Source organism: Ranitomeya imitator, chromosome 3 (genome assembly GCF_032444005.1).
Source record: "Ranitomeya imitator isolate aRanImi1 chromosome 3, aRanImi1.pri, whole genome shotgun sequence".
Classification (NCBI taxonomy): domain Eukaryota; kingdom Metazoa; phylum Chordata; class Amphibia; order Anura; family Dendrobatidae; genus Ranitomeya; species Ranitomeya imitator.
The window spans coordinates 268,695,218-268,717,929 of NC_091284.1; the positions used below are offsets into that span (position 1 = coordinate 268,695,218).

General features: G+C 47.9%; 1 protein-coding gene across 2 annotated transcripts; it reads left to right on the forward strand.

Moving 5' to 3' along the window:
* The first annotated feature begins 915 nt into the window (after positions 1 to 915).
* On the forward strand, positions 916 to 22,405 carry ZNF593 (zinc finger protein 593). 2 transcript variants are annotated; one of them, XM_069756461.1, is made up of 4 exons: positions 916 to 1,107; positions 11,124 to 11,329; positions 21,812 to 21,874; positions 22,016 to 22,405. In XM_069756461.1, exons 2-4 carry the CDS (start codon positions 11,130 to 11,132, stop codon positions 22,134 to 22,136), a joined length of 384 nt encoding a protein of 127 aa, XP_069612562.1. In that variant the 5' UTR covers positions 916 to 1,107; positions 11,124 to 11,129; the 3' UTR covers positions 22,137 to 22,405. The 2 variants fall into 2 exon arrangements, with proteins under 2 accessions (XP_069612562.1, XP_069612563.1); XM_069756462.1 differs by having other exon boundaries at positions 934 to 1,111.
* Positions 22,406 to 22,712: the final 307 nt, after the last annotated feature.

A 22,712-nucleotide genomic window follows, 5' to 3' on the forward strand; every position in this document is an offset into this window, starting at 1 on the left:
GCAGCACCGCACAGGCAGGAGGCAGCAGCACCGCACAGGCAGGAGGCAGCAGCACTGCACAGGCAGGAGGCAGCAGCACCGCACAGGCAGGAGGCAGCAGCACCGCACAGGCAGGAGGCAGCAACACCGCACAGGCAGGAGGCAGCAGCACCGCACAGGCAGGAGGCAGCAGCACTGCACAGGCAGGAGGCAGCAAAACTGCACAGGCAGGAGGCAGCAGCACCGCACAGGCAGGAGGCAGCAGCACTGCACAGGCAGGAGGCAGCAACACTGCACAGGCAGGAGGCAGCAGCACTGCACAGGCAGGAGGCAGCAGCACTGCACAGGCAGGAGGCAGCAACACTGCACAGGCAGGAGGCAGCAGCAGCGCACAGGCAGGAGGCAGCAGCACCGCACAGGCAGGAGGCAGCAGCACCGCACAGGCAGGAGGCAGCAACACTGCACAGGCAGGAGGCAGCAGCACCGCACAGGCAGGAGGCAGCAGCACCGCACAGGCCTCCTGTCAGCCAGCGCACATGCACCAGCCCTGACAAATACACTGCTGCCACCAGGCCTGAAATTCCAGGACAGTCCGTAAATGTAGGTCTCTTTTTGCCTGGAAGAAACAAATCTATGAGAGACGTGGCCAGCCTCTGCTGAGGAGCTCGGTCACTGACTATAAATATCACAGGCTTGTTAGCAGGCGGCTTCCTGGAGGTCTCCGGCTCGTGTGCTGCAGCTCCTCAGTTGTCCACATTAGGCCACTGCCCTCTGCACACGCAGCAGCTTGGAGCTCAGTACAGCTGGTACGGCGCTCAGATGCAATTCCACAGAGCAACCTTGTGAGGTCGCTGTAGAGAATGAGCACAGGCCTGCTGCAGTGCTTGGCTTTGGGTCTGACTCGTCTTTCCGCCTCTGTGACGCCAGTTTGGGTCTTTGAGCCGTTTCCGTCCTCTATGAAGGAAGCCATTTTATTGCAGTGAAACAATGTATCGTGTGGCCACAGACTACGGTAAAATGGCCGCTAAGCAATACTGTTTTAGGCCATCGGAGACAATTTGCAGTTCGTTCTCTTGTGGTACGCCCTTATTCTGTGCGGCATGGTAGCGCAGCAGCTCGGATTGTACGGTAGGTGAGTCCTGTCCGGTTTTCTGTCTCATCGCACTCTTGGCGCAGAATTGTCGCTCATTATCTCTCCCGCAGTCACTGCCGGCTGTTCTTGGTTTGTTCCTCAGCTTTAAGCTATATTCACACGTTCAGTATGTGATCAGTATTTTACGTCAGTATTTGTAAGCCAAAACCAGGAGTGGAACAATCAGAGGAAAAGTATAATAGAAACATATGCACCACTTCTGTATTTATCACCCACTCCTGGTTTTGGCTTACAAATACTGATGTAAAATACTGAATATGTGACCGTAACCTTACCTATACAGTCGCTTAGTAAATCGTGAGTCCTCCAGTGTGAGGATTCGTGGGTGCCTGACTGGTATGGTGAAAGAGAGGAACATCCGAGAATTGCGCAACTTGTAATTCCATAACATATCATTGATGGGATTAATGTGACAAATGTTTATTAGTGAGTGATTGTATAGGGAGGGTGTAGAGAGAGCGGCTGTATAGGGAGGGTGTAGAGCGAGCGGCTGTATAGGGAGGGTGCAGAGAGAGCGGCTGAATAGGGAGGGTGTAGCCAGTGCGGCAGTATAGGGAGGGTGTAGAGAGAGCGGCTGTATAGGGAGGGTGTAGAGAGAGTATAGGGAGGGTGTAGAGAGAGTATAGGGAGGGTGTAGAGAGAGCGGCTGTATAGGGAGGGTGTAGAGAGAGCGGCTGTATAGGGAGGGTGTAGAGAGAGCGGCTGTATAGGGAGGGTGTAGAGAGCGCGGCTGTATAGGGAGGGTTTAGAGAGAGTATAGGGAGGGTGTAGAGAGAGCGGCTGTATAGGGAGCGGCTGTATAGGGAGGGTGTAGAGCGAGCGGCTGTATAGGGAGGGTGCAGAGAGAGCGGCTGAATAGGGAGGGTGTAGCCAGTGCGGCTGTATAGGGAGGGTGTAGAGAGAGTATAGGGAGGGTGTAGAGAGAGCGGCTGTATAGGGAGGGTGTAGAGAGAGTATAGGGAGGGTGTAGAGAGAGCGGCTGTATAGGGAGGGTGTAGAGAGAGCGGCTGTATAGGGAGGGTGTAGAGAGAGCGGCTGTATAGGGAGGGTGTAGAGAGAGCGGCTGTATAGGGAGGGTGTAGAGAGAGCGGCTGTATAGGGAGGGTATAGGGAGGGTGTAGAGAGCGCGGCTGTATAGGGAGGGTTTAGAGAGAGTATAGGGAGGGTGTAGAGAGAGCGGCTGTATAGGGAGCAGCTGTATAGGGAGGGTGTAGAGCGAGCGGCTGTATAGGGAGGGTGCAGAGAGAGCGGCTGAATAGGGAGGGTGTAGCCAGTGCGGCTGTATAGGGAGGGTGTAGAGAGAGTATAGGGAGGGTGTAGAGAGAGCGGCTGTATAGGGAGGGTGTAGAGAGAGTATAGGGAGGGTGTAGAGAGAGCGGCTGTATAGGGAGGGTGTAGAGAGAGCGGCTGTATAGGGAGGGTGTAGAGAGAGCGGCTGTATAGGGAGGGTATAGAGAGAGCGGCTGTATAGGGAGGGTGTAGAAAGAGTATAGGGAGGGTGTAGAGAGCGCGGCTGTATAGGGAGGGTGTAGAGAGAGCGGCTGTATAGGGAGGGTGTAGAAAGAGTATAGGGAGGGTGTAGAGAGCGCGGCTGTATAGGGAGGGTTTAGAGAGAGTATAGGGAGGGTGTAGAGAGAGCGGCTGTATAGGGAGGGTGTAGGGAGAGCGGCTGTATAGGGAGGGTGTAGAGAGAGCAGCTGTATAGGGAGGGTGTAGGGAGAGCGGCTGTATAGGGAGGGTGTAGAGAGAGTATAGGGAGGGTGTAGAGAGAGCGGCTGTATAGGGAGGGTTTAGAGAGAGTATAGGGAGGGTGTAGAGAGAGCGGCTGTATAGGGAGGGTGTAGGGAGAGCGGCTGTATAGGGAGGGTGTAGAGAGACCAGCTGTATAGGGAGGGTGTAGGGAGAGCGGCTGTATAGGGAGGGTGTAGAGAGAGCGGCTGTATAGGGAGGGGGTAGAGAGAGCGGCTGTATAGGGAGGGTGTAGCGAGAGCGGCTGTATAGGGAGGGTGTAGAAAGAGTATAGGGAGGGTGTAGAAAGAGTATAGGGAGGGTGTAGAGAGAGCGGCTGTATAGGGAGGGTGTAGAGAGAGCGGCTGTATAGGGAGGGTGTAGAGAGCGGCTGTATAGGGAGGATGTAGGGAGAGCGGCTGTATAGGGAGGGTGTAGAGAGAGCGGGTGTAGAGAGAGCGGCTGTATAGGGAGGGTGTAGAGAGAGCGGCTGTATAGGGAGGGTGTAGAGAGAGTATAGGGAGGGTGTAGAGAGAGCGGCTGTATAGGGAGGGTGTAGAGAGAGCAGCTGTATAGGGAGGGTGTAGGGAGAGCGGCTGTATAGGGAGGGTGTAGAGAGAGCGGCTGTATAGGGAGGGTGTAGAGAGAGCGGCTGTATAGGGAGGGTGTAGCGAGAGCGGCTGTATAGGGAGGGTGTAGAAAGAGTATAGGGAGGGTGTAGCGAGAGCGGCTGTATAGGGAGGGTGTAGAGAGAGCGGCTGTATAGGGAGGGTGTAGAGAGCGGCTGTATAGGGAGGATGTAAGGAGAGCGGCTGTATAGGGAGGGTGTAGAGAGAGCGGGTGTAGAGAGAGCGGCTGTATAGGGAGGGTGTAGCGAGAGCGGCTGTATAGGGAGGGTGTAGAGCGAGCGGCTGTATAGGGAGGGTGCAGAGAGAGCGGCTGAATAGGGAGGGTGTAGCCAGTGCGGCAGTATAGGGAGGGTGTAGAGAGAGCGGCTGTATAGGGAGGGTGTAGAGCGAGCGGCTGTATAGGGAGGGTGCAGAGAGAGCGGCTGAATAGGGAGGGTGTAGCCAGTGCGGCAGTATAGGGAGGGTGTAGAGAGAGCGGCTGTATAGGGAGGGTGTAGAGAGAGTATAGGGAGGGTGTAGAGAGAGTATAGGGAGGGTGTAGAGAGAGCGGCTGTATAGGGAGGGTGTAGAGAGAGCGGCTGTATAGGGAGGGTGTAGAGAGAGCGGCTGTATAGGGAGGGTGTAGAGAGCGCGGCTGTATAGGGAGGGTTTAGAGAGAGTATAGGGAGGGTGTAGAGAGAGCGGCTGTATAGGGAGCGGCTGTATAGGGAGGGTGTAGAGCGAGCGGCTGTATAGGGAGGGTGCAGAGAGAGCGGCTGAATAGGGAGGGTGTAGCCAGTGCGGCTGTATAGGGAGGGTGTAGAGAGAGTATAGGGAGGGTGTAGAGAGAGCGGCTGTATAGGGAGGGTGTAGAGAGAGTATAGGGAGGGTGTAGAGAGAGCGGCTGTATAGGGAGGGTGTAGAGAGAGCGGCTGTATAGGGAGGGTGTAGAGAGAGCGGCTGTATAGGGAGGGTGTAGAGAGAGCGGCTGTATAGGGAGGGTGTAGAGAGAGCGGCTGTATAGGGAGGGTATAGGGAGGGTGTAGAGAGCGCGGCTGTATAGGGAGGGTTTAGAGAGAGTATAGGGAGGGTGTAGAGAGAGCGGCTGTATAGGGAGCAGCTGTATAGGGAGGGTGTAGAGCGAGCGGCTGTATAGGGAGGGTGCAGAGAGAGCGGCTGAATAGGGAGGGTGTAGCCAGTGCGGCTGTATAGGGAGGGTGTAGAGAGAGTATAGGGAGGGTGTAGAGAGAGCGGCTGTATAGGGAGGGTGTAGAGAGAGTATAGGGAGGGTGTAGAGAGAGCGGCTGTATAGGGAGGGTGTAGAGAGAGCGGCTGTATAGGGAGGGTGTAGAGAGAGCGGCTGTATAGGGAGGGTATAGAGAGAGCGGCTGTATAGGGAGGGTGTAGAAAGAGTATAGGGAGGGTGTAGAGAGCGCGGCTGTATAGGGAGGGTGTAGAGAGAGCGGCTGTATAGGGAGGGTGTAGAAAGAGTATAGGGAGGGTGTAGAGAGCGCGGCTGTATAGGGAGGGTTTAGAGAGAGTATAGGGAGGGTGTAGAGAGAGCGGCTGTATAGGGAGGGTGTAGGGAGAGCGGCTGTATAGGGAGGGTGTAGAGAGAGCAGCTGTATAGGGAGGGTGTAGGGAGAGCGGCTGTATAGGGAGGGTGTAGAGAGAGTATAGGGAGGGTGTAGAGAGAGCGGCTGTATAGGGAGGGTTTAGAGAGAGTATAGGGAGGGTGTAGAGAGAGCGGCTGTATAGGGAGGGTGTAGGGAGAGCGGCTGTATAGGGAGGGTGTAGAGAGACCAGCTGTATAGGGAGGGTGTAGGGAGAGCGGCTGTATAGGGAGGGTGTAGAGAGAGCGGCTGTATAGGGAGGGGGTAGAGAGAGCGGCTGTATAGGGAGGGTGTAGCGAGAGCGGCTGTATAGGGAGGGTGTAGAAAGAGTATAGGGAGGGTGTAGAAAGAGTATAGGGAGGGTGTAGAGAGAGCGGCTGTATAGGGAGGGTGTAGAGAGAGCGGCTGTATAGGGAGGGTGTAGAGAGCGGCTGTATAGGGAGGATGTAGGGAGAGCGGCTGTATAGGGAGGGTGTAGAGAGAGCGGGTGTAGAGAGAGCGGCTGTATAGGGAGGGTGTAGAGAGAGCGGCTGTATAGGGAGGGTGTAGAGAGAGTATAGGGAGGGTGTAGAGAGAGCGGCTGTATAGGGAGGGTGTAGAGAGAGCAGCTGTATAGGGAGGGTGTAGGGAGAGCGGCTGTATAGGGAGGGTGTAGAGAGAGCGGCTGTATAGGGAGGGTGTAGAGAGAGCGGCTGTATAGGGAGGGTGTAGCGAGAGCGGCTGTATAGGGAGGGTGTAGAAAGAGTATAGGGAGGGTGTAGCGAGAGCGGCTGTATAGGGAGGGTGTAGAGAGAGCGGCTGTATAGGGAGGGTGTAGAGAGCGGCTGTATAGGGAGGATGTAAGGAGAGCGGCTGTATAGGGAGGGTGTAGAGAGAGCGGGTGTAGAGAGAGCGGCTGTATAGGGAGGGTGTAGCGAGAGCGGCTGTATAGGGAGGGTGTAGCGAGAGCGGCTGTGCAGTAGTGGGGGATACAGGGAGCGGCTGTGCAGTAGTGGGGGGATGCAGAGAGCGGCTGTGCAGTAGTGGGGGGGGATACAGAGAGCGGCTGTGCAGTAGTGGGGGGATGCAGAGAGCGGCTGTGCAGTAGTGGGGGGGATACAGAGAGCTGCTGTGCAGTAGTGGGGGGGATGCAGAGAGCGGCTGTGCAGTAGTGGGGGGGATACAGAGAGCTGCTGTGCAGTAGTGGGGGGGGATACAGAGAGCTGCTGTGCAGTAGTGGGGGGGGGGGGATGCAGAGATCGCCTGTGCAGTAGTGGGGGGGATACAGAGAGCGGCTGTGCAGTAGTGGGGGGATGCAGAGAGCGGCTGTGCAGTAGTGGGGGGATGCAGAGAGCGGCTGTGCAGTAGTGGGGGGATGCAGAGAGCGGCTGTGCAGTAGTGGGGGGATGCAGAGAGCGGCTGTGCAGTAGTGGGGGGATGCAGGGAGCGGCTGTGCAGTAGTGGGGGGATGCAGAGAGCGGCTGTGCAGTAGTGGGGGGATGCAGAGAGCGGCTGTGCAGTAGTGGGGGGATGCAGAGAGCGGCTGTGCAGTAGTGGGGGGATGCAGAGAGCGGCTGTGCAGTAGTGGGGGGATGCAGAGAGCGGCTGTGCAGTAGTGGGGGGATGCAGAGAGCGGCTGTGCAGTAGTGGGGGGATGCAGAGAGCGGCTGTGCAGTAGTGGGGGGGATGCAGAGAGCGGCTGTGCAGTAGTGGGGGGGATACAGAGAGCTGCTGTGCAGTAGTGGGGGGGATACAGAGAGCTGCTGTGCAGTAGTGGGGGGAGGGGGGGATGCAGAGATCGCCTGTGCAGTAGTGGGGGGGATACAGAGAGCGGCTGTGCAGTAGTGGGGGGATGCAGAGAGCGGCTGTGCAGTAGTGGGGGGATGCAGAGAGCGGCTGTGCAGTAGTGGGGGGATGCAGAGAGCGGCTGTGCAGTAGTGGGGGGATGCAGAGAGCGGCTGTGCAGTAGTGGGGGGATGCAGAGAGCGGCTGTGCAGTAGTGGGGGGATGCAGAGAGCGGCTGTGCAATAGTGGGGGGATGCAGAGAGCGGCTGTGCAGTAGTGGGGGATGCAGAGAGCGGCTGTGCAGTAGTGGGGGGGATGCAGAGAGCGGCTGTGCAGTAGTGGGGGGGATACAGAGAGCTGCTGTGCAGTAGTGGGGGGATGCAGAGAGCGGCTGTGCAGTAGTGGGGGGGATGCAGAGATCGCCTGTGCAGTAGTGGGGGGGGGATACAGAGCGGCTGTGCAGTAGTGGGGGGATGTAGAGAGCGGCTGTGCAGTAGTGGGGGGGATACAGAGAGCTGCTGTGCAGTAGTGGGGGTGTAGCCCCTCAGAAGAGGTAGGGAGGGACTGGGGCAGTACTAGGTAAGGGGCAGCACGGAATCAGTATGTTGCTATTAGATTTGGTGTGAATCTGTGCCAATGACCCATCCTATCCACCATGACCATAATGTGTGGTCCCTGGACAGGAGCATGAAGAACCAGTTCTTCCTGAAGGCATCTGTGGCTTTTTTTTTTTTTTTAATATCCGGCTTGATGCAATGTCACGTGTGTCATGTCGCATTGTTTGCGTCATGCTGGCAAACAGTAGAGCCGTGGATGCCATCAGGTAGGAGGCGGTTCTCATACTGACGTCCAGCGGATGCAGATTACTGATGGAATGGGTCGTGCCAGTCGATTTGCAACTCTAGTGGGTATGCTGTCATTAGTATTTTTAGACAAGTTGTGATAATTAGTGATGAGCGAATATACTCGTAACTCGAGATTTCCCGAGCACGCTCGGGTGTCCTCCGAGTATTTTTTAGTGCTCGGAGATTTTCATCGCTGCAGCTGAATGATTTACATCTGTTAGCCAGCATAAGAACATGTGGGGATTCCCTAGCATCCAGGCAACCCCCACATGTACTTTTGCTGGCTCTTTTGTTATATCTCTCCAGCTACCAGAGGTGTGTCCAGCCCCCACATGTGGGGAATGATGTCACCAGTGCACATACCAAAAAAAGGCGCAGATTCTGACCTGCGTTTTCTGCCAAGAAATGCAGAATCTGCACAGAAAATTCCACAATCAAATCTGCAACGTGTGCACATAGCCAAAAGGAGAATATAAAAGATAACGGAGAATCAATTGTCAACTGAACTATCCAAAATGCAGAAGATATTGTCTAAGGGACGGAATGTATTAGTGTAGATATATTTTTCTTCAAAATGTTTCCTATGGCTGTTGGCTTAATTATATTATTATTATTTATTCATATAGCACCATTGATTCCATTGTGCTGTACATGAGAAGGGGTTACATCAACATACAAATATCACTTACAGCAAACAAACTAACAATGACGGACTGATACAGAGGGAAGAGGACCCTGCCCTTGCGGGCTTACATTCTACAGGATTATGGGGAAGGAGACAATAGGTTGAGGGGTGCAGGAGCTCCGGTGTTGGTGAGGCGGTAGCTCCGGTGTTGGTGAGGCGGTAGCTTCGGTAGTGATGAGGCGGCAGCGGGGTTAGTGCAGGCTGTAAGCTTTCCGGAAGAGGTGGGTTTTCAGGTTCCGTCTGAAGGATCCGACTGTGGTTGATAGTCGGACGTGTTGGGGCAGAGAATTCCAGAGGATGGGGGATATTCGGGAGAAGTGTTGGAGGCGGTTGGGGGCTTTACAATAGAGCCTATAGCTGTGCCACATGTCTGCATGTAGTAGGTGTCTCCAAATAGAAAAATATTTTCATGTAAAGTCAAATGTAATAAGTCTAGGAGAAGTTAATGGTATTGTGAGAATATGCTGCTGTCTGCAAGAGTTTGTGGACTGCCATATAGCCTTCATTATGATGGATGGATGTACAAAGGCTAGTGCCATCAAGGGTGACCAGTATGCTGTTGGTACGGGCTGTGTTCAGATGGTTAATGATATCCAAGAAATGTCCAGTATCTAGAAGGAAAGCTTTATAGTTAGTTTGTTTGGTTGGTCGTGTAAGAATTTTTTCAAGGAAAATGGAGAGAGGAGATAAGATGGTCAGTGAATGCCACTATTGGGCATGGTGCTTTATATGTGAGGAGGGGTATACATAATAAAAATAAGTACAGTACAATACAAGTCACAATGGTACAATAGGAGAGAGGACCCTGCCCGCGAGGGCTCACAATCTACAAGGGATGGGGGAGGATACAGTAGGTGAGGGTCGAGCTGGTCGTTCAGTGGCGTGGTGGATGAGGGGTCACTGCAGGCTGTAAGCTTGTTTTAAGAGGTGAGTCTTCAGGTTCTTCTTGAAGGTTTCGATGGTAGGCGAGAGTTTAATATGTATGTGGTATCATATGGAATGGTTCTGTATCTGTTTCTGTCTGATAATTGATGGTGTACTTCTTCTAGATATTCATGACCGTTCAGAAGTACAGTGGTGCCCCCTTTAATTGCTGGTTTGATTATGATCTTGTGATTGCACTGGACTAAAGGTACCGTCACACTGAACGATATCGTCAACGATATCGTTAACAACATCGTTCTGTGTGACAGCGACCAACGATCAGGCCCCTGCTGGGAGATCGTTGGTCGCTGGGGAAAGTCCAGCACTTTATTTTGTAGCTGGATCTCCCGCTGACATCGCTGAATCGGCATGTGTGACACCGATCCAGCGATGTCTTCACTGGTAACCAGGGTGAATATCGGGTTACTAAGCGCAGGGCCACGCTTAGTAACCCGATGTTTACCCTGGTTACCGTTGTAAATGTAAAAAAACAAACACTACATACTTACATTCCCGGTGTCTGGTCATGTCCCCCGCCGTCAGCTTCTCGCACTCACTGGTGATTGCCGGCCAGCCGTAAAGCACGCCGTGCAGCGGTGACGTCACCGCTGTACTTTACGGTCGGCGCTCAGTCAGTGCTGGAAGCTGAAGGCGAGGGACATGACCAGACACCGGGAATGTAAGTATGTAGTGTTTTTTTTTTTTTTTTTTACATTTACAACTGTAACCAGGGTAAACATCGGGTTACTAAGCGCGGCCCTGCGCTTAGTAACCCGATGTTTACCCGGGGACTTCGGCATCATTGGTCGCTGGAGAGCTGTCTGTGTGGCAGCTCTCCAGCGACCAAACAGCGACGCTGCAGCGATCGACATCGTTGTCGGTATCGCTTCAGCGTCGCTTAATGTGACGGTACCTTAAGTTGTTAATGACCGATTGTTCTTCAAGTGTGAGGTTGTGATGATGGATGAAAACCCAGGCATTGTCTGTTCGTGATATGACCAACGTTGCAATTGATGAGATCTATCATAGTCTCAATGGCATGGTATACATGGAGTATTGTTGAAGTTACTGTTTATGGAGGCCTAAGTGTATGATGGGTATTTCTGACTTAGAAAGGTCACCTTCAGTGGACATTGTACTAAAGAGTATTTTAGTTGTTAAACCTAAATGTGATTTGAGATGCAGGGTTCTATAGAACCTCTAAGTCCTGTTCCAACTTAAGAGTTATATGATGTGGTAGGACAAAACGATGGGCCTTTCTGGAGGGGTAAGAGTGTCTGATACCATGATATCAACTAAAATCCGGGGTCATCAAACCTTGATTATACCAGTGAGACAAATAATTACGGTTGTTAAAAAGACTTATTCTTAAACAAACATGAAATATAAATAAAATTCAGCAAGGTAGCTCAAAGAAAGGGATGTTTAATAATCCAGAATACGTGTAGCAGCAGCTGTTAGTGACAGTAAATAATGATTGTGATTCATATATAAACCCACATGGATATATAGATGGCAGATATCGCTACTATTATTACAGGCCTCAGTGTACATACACTGAATGAGGAAGATGACGGCCTCAAAAACACTGGACACAGCTAGAAAGGCTCAGAGTGGATAAGACTACTCTTCTGTACAATCATTGTGCAAACTTCTAATGTTAGTGATTCCATCATCTTCCTCAGTCAGTGTATGCCCACTGATGCCTATAATAATATTAGATCAGCAAAAATATATTGACAGATTCTCTTTATTATTTTGATGCTAGCCTATTACTTTTTCACAAATTTTGGGTTCATGTGTTTGTTTTTTGTTTTTTTTTAGACCACAATGACTCGCTCAAAGCAGATTGGAAATCACAAAAATGACAAAAAGAAAAATATTTCAAAACTATGGAAAACCAAAAGGAGGGTTAAAGACATAGACCAGATTCATGAAGATCTCCGACCTGAAAATGCTCCTGGTTTACTAAGACAGGAGATAGACTACAGTCTTCCCGGCAATGCACAGCATTACTGCATACACTGCGCGTGAGTAATAGTGCTCTGCGTCATGCTCCGTATGATGTGCAGGATTTGTACATTGGGAAGGAGAATACAGAATATACACATTAGTGGGATGTGTGAGAGGCCCTTATCTTGGTTATCGCATGACCTCGAGGACCTGGGCCCAGCAGGGAAAGCAGCGCATAAACGGAGCAGAATCCAAGAAGCGTTCAGTGATGTGTTGGTCTGAAAGGAAAGCATTTCTTCATATGCATCCTGGGGCGCAGTAGTGTAGAAGTCATTTATAATGTTAGGCTTCTATTGTTCTACAAAAGTAAATATTTGCTGAAAAATCTAAACACTATAGTGTATAGTAGTGTTCACAGCAGAGATACATCTGGTGACCAGTGCAGCATAACGGCCTTCTTACAACAGGCTAGTATTGTCCTGATTCTCTAACGTTGTCTTAAAAGGAATCTTTAAGGCTATGTGCACACGTTGCGGATTTGACACTGCGGATCTGCAGCTGTTTTCCATACGTTGTACAGTGCCATGTAAACGTATGGAAAACAAAATCCGTAGTGCACATGCTGCAGAAAATATAGCGCGGAAATGCTGCTTGTTTATTCCGCAGCATGTCAATTCTTTGTGCGGATTCCGCAGCGGTTTACACCTACTCCTCAATAGGAAATCCGCAGGTGTAAAACCGCAGGTGGAATCCACACAAAAACCACGGTTAATCCACAGTGCGGTTTACCTGTGGATTTTGCAAAAACAGTGCGGAAAAATCTGCACACCAATCCGCAACGTGGGCACATAGCCTTAGAGGAAATGCTGTCACCACCCCCCCCCACTCTTATATCTGCATGCAGCTCTTTCACAGACAAGTCCAGCATTACCTATATATGGCCAGTTCATTGCTCCATTACTGAGAAAGTAGTATTTGAATTGATATGCAAATAAGGCTGAAGAACTATGAAAAACCTGAAACCACTGTCACTCCAGCTCTATTTCCTGCCCAGTGCAACTGACAGCTCTGAAGTCACATAGCACAGAGACTGTCGATCAAGCAGGCGGCGAATAGAGCTGGAGTGACAGATGCCTCAAATATATAGTAACTCTTCAGCCTCATTTGCATATCAATTCAAACATGGATTTCTCAGCAATGGAGGACCAGACTGACCATTGTGAGGATATTGTTGGACTTGTCTTTGTAAGAGCTACATGCACCTATATACGGTACATAGGTTGAAAAAAGACCTAGGTCCATCAAGTTCAACCTGTCTCTGCCAAATATTTTTTTTTGTCTCTAAATCTACTATACAATTGTCTAAGGGTCACTTCCGTCTGTCTGTCACGGATATTCATTGGTCGCGGCCTCTGTCTGTCATGGAAATCCAAGTCGCTGATTGGTCGCGGCAAAACAGCCACGACCAATCAGCGACGGGCACAGTCCGGAAGAAAATGGCTGCTCCTTTCTCACCGCAGTCAGTGCCCAGCGCCCGCATACTCCCCTACGGTCAGCGCTCACACAGGGTTAATGCCGGCGGTAACGAATCGCGTTATGCTGCGGGTAACGCACTCCGTTACCGCCACTATTTACCCTGTGTGTCCCCAACTTTTTACTATTGATGCTGCCTATGCGGCATCAGTAGTAAAAAAAAAATGTAATGTTAAAAATAATAAAAAAAACAAAAAAAATGCTATACTCACACTCCGTAGTCCGCCGAGCCGCTTGCACCTGCCGCCATCTACTGTTCCCAGCGATGCATTGCGAAATTATCCAGAAGACTTAGCGGTCTCGCAAGTCATCTGGGTAATTTCGCAATGCATCCTGGGAACGGAAGTTGGCGGCAGCCGCGCGTGTATCGCCGGAGCTTCGGTGGATCCCGGGGGTGAGTATATAACTATTTTTTATTTTAATTATTTTTTTAACAGGGATATGGTGCCCACACTGCTGTATACTACGTGGGCTGTGTTAGATACCGCGTGGCTCTGTGCTGTGTACTACATAGGCAGTGTTATATACTATGTGGGCTGTGTGATATACTACGTGACTGGACAATATACGTACTACGTGGCTGGGCAATATAAAGTCATGGCCAAAAGTTTTGACACCCCAGCAATTCTGTCAGATAATACTCATTTTCTTCCTGAAAATGATTGCAAACACAAATTATTTGGTATTATTATCTTCATTTAATTTGTATTAAATGAAAAAACACATAAAGAATTGTCCTATGGCCAAATTGGATATAATTCCACGCCAAACATAAAAAAGGGTTGGACAAAAGTATTGGCACTGTTCGAAAAATCATGTGATGCTTCTCTAATTTGTGTAATTAACAGCACCTGTAACTTACCTGTGGCACCTAACAGGTGTTGGCAATAACTAAATCACACTTGCAGCCAGTTGACATGGATTAAAGTTGACTCAACCTCTGTCCTGTGTCCTTGAGTGTACCACATTGCGCATGGAGAAAAGAAAGAAGACCAAAGAACTGTCTGAGGACTTGAGAAACCAAATTGTGAGGAAGCATGAGCAATCTCAAGGCTACAAGTCCATCTCCAAAGACCTGAATGTTCCTGTGTCTACCGTGCACAGTGTCATCAAGAAGTTTAAAGCCCATGGCACTGTGGCTAACCTCCCTAGATGTGGACGGAAAAGAAAAATTGACAAGAGATTTCAACGCAAGATTATGCGGATGTTGGATAAAGAACCTCAACTAACATCCAAACAAGTTCAAGCTGCCCTGCAGTCCGAGGGTACAACAGTGTCAACCCGTACTATCCATCGGCATCTGAATGAAAAGGGACTATATGGTAGGAGAACCAGGAAGACCCCACTTCTTACCCCGAGACATAAAAAAGTCAGGCTGGAGTTTGCCAAAACTTACCGGAAAAAGCGTAAAACATTTTGGAAGAATGTTCTCTGGTCAAATGAGACAAAAGTAGAGCTTTTTGGGCAAAGGCATCAACATAGAGTTTACAGGAGAAAAAAAGAGGCATTCAAAGAAAAGAACACGGTCCCTACAGTCAAACATGGTGGAGGTTCCCTGATGTTTTGGGGTTGCTTTGCTGCCTCTGGCACTGGACTGCTTGACCGTGTGCATGGCATTATGAAGTCTGAAGACTACCAACAAATTTTGCAACATAATGTAGGGCCCAGTGTGAGAAAGCTGGGTCTCCCTCAGAGGTTATGGGTCTTCCAGCAGGACGATGACCCAAAACACACTTCAAAAAGCACTAGAAAATGGTTTGCGAGAAAGCACTGGAGACTTCTAAGATGGCCAGCAATGAGTTCAGACCTGAATCCCATAGAACACCTGTGGAGAGATCTAAAAATGGCAGTTTGGAGAAGGCACCCATCAAATATCAGGGACCTGGAGCAGTTTGCCAAAGAAGAATGGTCTAAAATTCCAGCAGAGCATTGTAAGAAACTCATTGATGGTTACCGGAAGCGGTTGGTCGCAGTTATTTTGGCCAAGGCTGTGTGCACACGTTGCGGTTTTTTCGCGGTTTTTCCCGATAAAAACGCTATAAAACCGCATACAATAAGCATCCCATCATTTAGAATGAATTTCGCATGTTTTGTGCACATGATGCATTTTTTTCCGCGAAAAAAAACGCATTGCGGCAAAAAACGCAGCATGTTCACTAATTTTCCTTTTTTGTTTTTGTGGATTTCCCACTCCAAAATGCATTGGGAAGTGTCCGGAAAAAAACGCGGCAAAAACGCGTCAAAACCGCGGCAAAAACGCATGTGGTTTTCTTGCGGATTTCTTGCAGAAAATGTCCGGAATTCTCAGAAATTTTCTGCGACAAATCCTGAACGTGTGCACATAGCCTATAGGTTGTGAAACCAAGTATTAGGCTGAGGGTGCCAATACTTTTGTCTGGCCCATTTTGGAGTTTTGTGTGAAATGATCAATGTTTTGCTTTTTGCTTCATTCTCTTTTGTGTTTTTTCATTTAAGACAAATTAAATGAAGATAATAATACCAAAGAATTTGTGATTGCAATCATTTTCAGGAAGAAACTGAGTATTATCTGACAGAATTGCAGGGGTGTCAATACTTTTGGCCATGACTGTACTACGTGGCTGGGCAATATACTAAGTGGCTGGGCAATATACTAAGTGGCTGGGCAATATACTAAGTGGCTGGGCAATATACTAAGTGGCTGGGCAATATACTAAGTGGCTGGGCAATATACTAAGTGGCTGGGCAATATACTAAGTGGCTGGGCAATATACTAAGTGGCTGGGCAATATACTAAGTGGCTGGGCAATATACTAAGTGGCTGGGCAATATACTAAGTGGCTGGGCAATATACTAAGTGGCTGGGCAATATACTAAGTGGCTGGGCAATATACTAAGTGGCTGGGCAATATACTAAGTGGCTGGGCAATATACGAAGTGGCTGGGCAATATACGAAGTGGCTGGGCAATATACGAAGTGGCTGGGCAATATACGAAGTGGCTGGGCAATATACGAAGTGGCTGGGCAATATACGAAGTGGCTGGGCAATATACGAAGTGGCTGGGCAATATACTAAGTGGGCTGGGCAATATAGTACGTGGACATGCATATTCTAGAATACCCGATGCGTTAGAATTGGGCCACCATCTAGTTAACTATAATTAACTCTAATTTCTGAATGTCCCTTTTTAAATGTGGGGCCTGAAGCTGGATCCCATATTCTAGATGTGGCCTCACCAGTGATTTATAAAGGGGTAACAATACATTGGTATTGTGGGATTTTATCTCTCTTTTTATACTAAAATCTTGTTTGTTTTGCGGCGGCTGCTGCTTGACTTTGAGTACTGCTGCTCAGCTTAGGCTACTTTCACACATCAGGTTTTTTGTTTCAGGCACAGTCCGGCTAAGTGTATAAAAAAATGGATCCGTTGCAAATAGTGAAAAACTGATGCGTTTTTTGTTTTTCACCCAGAATACACAGTGACTTCCTGTTCCAGAGAGAGAGATCTGTAGTCCTGAGTATACTCCCGTTTAATGTATATGCAGCAATAGGATTACTCCATCCCAGGTGGATTACTCTACATTTATGTACATTAAATCTCATTTGCCCATTCAGCCATTTTATTCAGATCGTTTTGCAATATTGTAATATCAAGGTCAGACTGAAACTTTACTCTTAATCCCATCCACAAGGTCATTAATAGAGTTTAAAAATAATCAGTCCTAGCTCAGATCCCTGCGGTCTTCACTGCTCCCAGCACAGATCCCCCTGCGGTCCCCACTGCTCCCAGCACAGATCCCCCTGCGGTCCCCACTGCTCCCAGCACAGATCCCCCTGCGGTCCCCACTGCTCCCAGCACAGATCCCCGCGGTACTCTACTGCTGACTATATCCCATTTAGAGAACTTACCATTTATGACGACTTTGTTTCCGGTCATTTATCAAATTCCTTATCCATCTGCATATAGTTGTCCCCAGTCCTGGCCTCTGTAGTTTAAGGATGAACTCCAGCTGCCAGATTCTCTCTAAGAATAACCGTAATTGGGCACTCAGAAATAAATGTGCTAAATTTTATTTATTGCTGCAGTAAAAATTGTTCCAGCTGGTGCTATCTGTAATGTCTTTCATACTGTTGACTGCTCTAGGTGAGAGCCCTCCCTAGTTAACAACAATGACATGTCTTGTCGAGGCAAAAACAAAATTCTTTCCTGCTGGCAGCAAAGACCATCCTGATAGAATATGCTCCACCACAGCTTTAAACAACCAACATGCGTCTCATTTCAAAGGGTCATTACATGTATGTGGTAGAATGCATTGTTTGACATTCATGTCTGATCTTAGTATGGCTACCTTTTTAACCCCTTAATCCCATTGGACGTACTATCCCATCAAGGTAACCTGGGACTTAATTCCCAGTGACGGGATAGTACGTCCAGCGCGATCAGCTGCGCTCACGAGGGAATCGTGGCCGGGTGTCAGCTGACTATCGCAGCTGAAATCCGGCACTATGTGCCAGGAGCGGTCACGGATCGCCCCCGGCACATTAACCCTCGGCACACTGTGATCAAACATGATCGCAGCGTTCTGGCAGTATAGGGAAGCATCGCGCAGGGAGGGAGCTCCCTGCGGGCTTCCCTGAGACCCTCGGAGCAACGTGATGTGATCGCGTTGCTCCGAGGGTCTTCTACCTTCTTCTCCCTGCAGGCCCGCATCCAAAATGGCCGCGGGGCTGCATCCGGGTCTTGCAGGGAGGTGGCTTACCAGCGCCTGCTCAGTACACAGCAAAGTGTCAGATCAGAGATCTGTCACTTTGCTGTTATGTCCCCCCTGGGGCAAAGTAAAAAAGTTAAAAAAATATATATATATATATATAGTTACATGTGTAAAGAAAAAAAAAAAATCCTAAAGAAATAATAAAAGAAAATATATTGATCCAATAAATACATTCCTTTATCTAAATTTAAAAAAAAAACAAAAGTATGCCTTTTTAGTATTGCTGCGTCCATAACGACTCGACCTATAAAACTGTCCCACTAGTTAACCCCTTCAGTGAACACCGTAAAAAAAAAAAAAAAAAAAGCTTTATTATCATACCACCGAACAAAAAGTGGAATAACATGCGATCAAAAAGACGGATATAAATAACCATGTTACCGCTGAAAATGTCATCTTGTCCCGCAAAAAACGAGCCGCCATACAGCATCAGCGAAAAAAATAAAAAAGTTAGGCTAGGTTCCCATTGCGTTAATGGGACTGCGCTAACGGACAGCGAAATTAACGCCGTGCAACGCATCCGTTAGCGCTCCCATTAACAGCAATGGGGACGCGCATCACTAGCGCGTGCCATTTTCGGCACGCGCTAGCGATGTGCCGGTGTTTTGTGGCGCGCCGCGGACTCTGCTTGCAGCGTCCGAGGCGCGCCCGCGGTCCGTTCCCCGCTCTCGCGGATCGGAGATCTAGGCCCTAAACGGATTGCACTAACGCAATCTGAACCTAGCCTTATAGTCCTCAGAATAAAGCGATGCAAAAATTTATTTTTTCTATAAAATATTTTTTATCGTATAAAAGCACCAAAACATAAAAAAATTATATAAATGTGGTATCGCTGTAATCGTACTGACCCGAAGAATAAAACTGCTTTATCCATTTTACCAAACGCCAAACCCCCCCCCCCCCTTCCCACCCAATAAAAAAAAAAAGAAATTCATGAATAGCTGGTTCTTGGTCATATTGCCTCACAAGAGTCGGAATAAAAAGAGATAAAAAAATGTCACGTGCCTGAAAATGTTACCAATAAAAACGGCAACTCGTCCCGCAAAAACAAGACCTCACATGACTGTGGACTCAAATATGGAAAAATTATAGCTCTCAAAATGTGGTAACGCCAAAAAATATTTTTTGCAATAAAAAGCGTCTTTTAGTGTGTGATGGCTGCCAATCATAAAAATTTGCTAACAAACCCGCTATAAAAGTAAATCAAAGCCCCCTTCATCACCCCCTTAGTTAGGGAAAAATAAAATAAAAAATGTATTTATTTCCATTTTTCCATTAGGGTTAGGGCTAGGGTTTGGATTACATTTACGGTTGGGATTAGGGTTAGGGGTGTGTTGGGGTTAGGGGTGTGTTGGGGTTAGAGGTGTGGTTAGGGTTACCGTTGGGATTAGGGTTAGGGGTGTGTTTGGATTAAGGTTTCAGTTAGAATTGGGGGTATCTACTGTTTAGGCACATCAGGGGCTCTCCAAACGCGCATGGCGTCTGATCTCAATTCCAGCCAATTCTGCGTTGAAAAAGTAAAACAGTGCTCCTTCACTTCCGAGCTCTCCTGTGCACCCAAACAGGGGTTTACCCCAACTTATCGGGTATCAGTGTACTCAGGACAAATTGGACAACTTTTGGGGTCCAATTTCTCTTGTTATCCTTGGGAAAATAAAAATTTGGGGCCTAAAAAAACATTTTTGTAGGAGAAAATAAAAGATTTTTTTTTTTTTTTTTTCACGACTCTGCGTTATAAACTGTAGTGAAACACTTGGGGGTTCAAAGCTCTCACCACACATCTAGATAAGTTCCTAAGGGGGTCTACTTTCCATGTTTCAATGTTTAGGCACATCAGGGGCTCTCCAAAAGCAACATGGCGTCCCATCTCAATTCCTGTCAATTTTGCATTGAAAAGTCAAATGGCGCTCCTTCCCTTCCGAGCTCTGCCATGCGCCCAAACAGTGGTTTACCCCCACATATGGGGTATCGGCGTACTCAGAACAAATGGCACAACAACTTTTGGGGTCCATTTTCTCCTGTTACCCTTGGTAAAATAAAACAAATTGGATCTGAAGTAATTTTTTTGTGAAAAAAGTTAAATGTTCATTTTTATTTAAACATTCCAAAAATTCCTGTGAAGCACCAGAAGGGTTAATATATTTCTTGAATGTGGTTTTGAGCACGTTGAGGGGTGCAGTTTTTAGAATGGTGTCACACTTGGGTATTTTTTATCATATAGACCCCTCAAAATTACTTCAAATGTGATGTGGTCCCTAAAAAAAAAAAATGGTGTTGTAAAAATGATAAATTGCTGGTCAATTTTTAACTCCCTAACAAAAAACAAATTGTTTCCAAAATTGTGCTGATGTAAAGTAGACATGTGGGAAATGTTACTTATTAAGTATTTTGTGTGACATATCTCTGTGATTTAAGTGCATAAAAATTCAAAGTTGGAAAATTGTGAAATTTTCAAAATTTTTGCCAAATTTCCGTTTTTTTTCACAAACGCAGGTAATATCAAAGAAATTTTACCACTATCATGAAGTACATTATGTCTTAAGAAACAAATGTCAGAATCACCGGGATCCGTTGAAGCGTTCCAGAGTTATAACCTCATAAAGGGACAGTGGTCAGAATTGTAAAAATTGGCCCAGTCATTAACGTGCAAACCACCCTCGGGGCTTAAGGGGTTAAAGGAGCTCTCTTACTTTTGCATTGGCAGTGTTTGTGTGTATATCTATCTAGCTATAATAAAATATATATATTTTATTATACGAAAAAGCAGCAACAGGCAGTATAAAAGACAAAAAATGGAGGCAACACACCAGTTAAAGGTAAAAAAAAAAATGCTAGCGACGTTTCAGCTCAGAGATGTGATCCTTTTTCAAGCTTGGAAAAAGGCTCACATCTCTGAGCCAAAACGTTGCCACTTTGGGCTTTTAAAGGGCCACTGTCACCCCCTCCAGCCATTATAAGCTAAAAGAGCCACATTGTGCAGCAGTAAAGGTGCATTCTAACAAGGTGGCTCTTTTAGTTTTTGTTGCTGTTATTCCCAAAATAAAGGTATTTATAATTGTGCCCAAATACTTTTCTTTAGACCTGGAGGCAGGTCTGAACCCCCCTCTTTGAGGCGCCCAACTGCCGTCAGTCATATCTTCTGGGGCACTGGTCGCCACCCCCTCAGCGCTGTTTTTCTCTGAAATCCGGCGCCTGCACTGTTCTCTCCTGAGTGGGGCAGGTGCATTGAGCATTGGCCGTCTGACCTCACCTGCTGGGTTGCAGACTGCGCCTGAATCCCAGCCCCGCACTGTGCATAATGCATAACACACTGCGGGGCTGGGATTCAGTAGCTGGGTGGCCGCACCTCAATGTTGTAACAAACGATTTAAAACGTCACATCTATCCCAAAATTGTATCCATTAAAAACGACATCTCTCCCTGCAAAAAGTCATCCCCACACAACTCTATCGACCGAAAATTGCTAACATTACGGGTCACGGAAAATGCCGACACAACCCCACATTTTAGCTTGCACACATCTCATTTGTTTTTCCCACCACTAAGATACAAAATATGGACATGCTTGGTATCGCAGTAATCGTACCGATGAGCAGCATCATATTGTGAGGCCATTTTTACCACATATGTACAACATAAAAAAAATTGAAAGAATTGAGTTATTTTTCACAATTTCTCCCCACTTTGAGTTATTTTCTAATTTTTCAGTACACTTTGTGGTAAGTGAATGGTGTCGTTCAAGAGTACAACTTGTCTAGAAAGAAACAAGCCTCATGTCTATGTGGACCAAAAAAAAAAAAAAAGGAAGAAGGGGAGGAAAAACGAAAATGCAAAAAGGGAAATAGCCTGCGTCGTGCAGAGGTTAAAGGAAATCTGTGAGCAGCACATCCAGTGATGTGTCATTTACTTTACAGCTAAAAACTGTTTTATCTGCCTCGTATTTACTTATTTTGTTAGTTTGATACCGGCCTTGCATGCGCACGCAGCTCTGCTATGCACCCATCACACTCATTCGCTCCTCTGTTGTCACCAGGGGTGGGAGAAGGACATGCATGTAATGTGTGCACTGCATAGCTGCGTCTCCAGGCTGTAGCCATCCGAGCTGCATGTGTGGGTAAGATCTAGGCACACAGAGGCTGGTGCGGCAGGGGGTACTAATTGGGCAGGTCCAAACAGTAGACCCTTGTAACAGACAAGTAAAATTGTGCAGACATGTAATCTATTCATCCGAGCCTGCTGTGTGTCCTCACTTGAAGTTTTTCTTATTTTTAAGGAGATACTTTGTGGATCTGAAGACTTTGAAGGAACATTTTAGAACCAAAGTTCACAAGCGCAGGTAAGGGATATGTTGCCATTTGTACAGAAGAGGCAAACGGTGACATGTAAGCGTGTCCGGATGAGTGCGTTGTGATTTGGGAGGTTGAGTGAAGGGTTCAGAAGTGACAGTGACACGGTGGATGTGATCTGTCTCTTACAGACTGAAGCAGCTGAAAGAGGAGCCGTACACCCAGGAAGAGGCAGAGCGAGCAGCAGGGATGGGCTCCTACAAACCGCCCAAGCAAGTGGAAGTCCAGACACAGGAGATGCCGATGGAATAGCACATGTGGGATTCTGCTGCCAGACTTTGTGGAGACTTTATTCCTGCTGCAGCTGTAAGGTGACATCCCACCGATGTCCATTCTTGTGATCAACCTCTCTAACAGCTACTGTCATGCGGAGGATGCCGTGACCTCAATCACCTGAACGAGTGTGGTGTTGTAGATTATTGCGGGGCTGTAATGACTTACCGTGAACCTGGAAATTGTCCCCAATATCTGCTCTTCGGCTAAAAACGACGTTTTGATAAAACTATATTTTCACATTCAAATTCTTGTTTGTCTTGGTTGCATGACTTTTGCCCTTCAGCTGCTCTTCTACATATGCTGCATTATCTAAAAGTCACTGCACTGCCATGAATCATATGAATACATGTGTTGCATAATAAGATGACCTCTTTTTAAGGGTGGGAATGAATGTTCAGGCATCCATAAACACGTCCGCTTGTCACTTCCAATCATGTCTGCTCACTTATCTTGCACGGATGCACAATTGGCACTATAGCGTTTAATCTCTGCATTGCTGTGAACACTGAACGCCAGCCAGGAGTTAGACATTCGAAGAGGTAGGGTTTATAT

Bases quoted from the DNA above. Each gene is read 5' to 3' on its own strand.
- ZNF593 (XM_069756461.1), top strand. From the start codon at position 11,130: ATGACTCGCTCAAAGCAGATTGGAAATCACAAAAATGACAAAAAGAAA. The intron at 11,330-21,811 runs GTGAGTAATAGT...CTTATTTTTAAG, and splicing joins CATTACTGCATACACTGCGC to GAGATACTTTGTGGATCTGA. The intron at 21,875-22,015 runs GTAAGGGATATG...TGTCTCTTACAG, and splicing joins ACCAAAGTTCACAAGCGCAG to ACTGAAGCAGCTGAAAGAGG.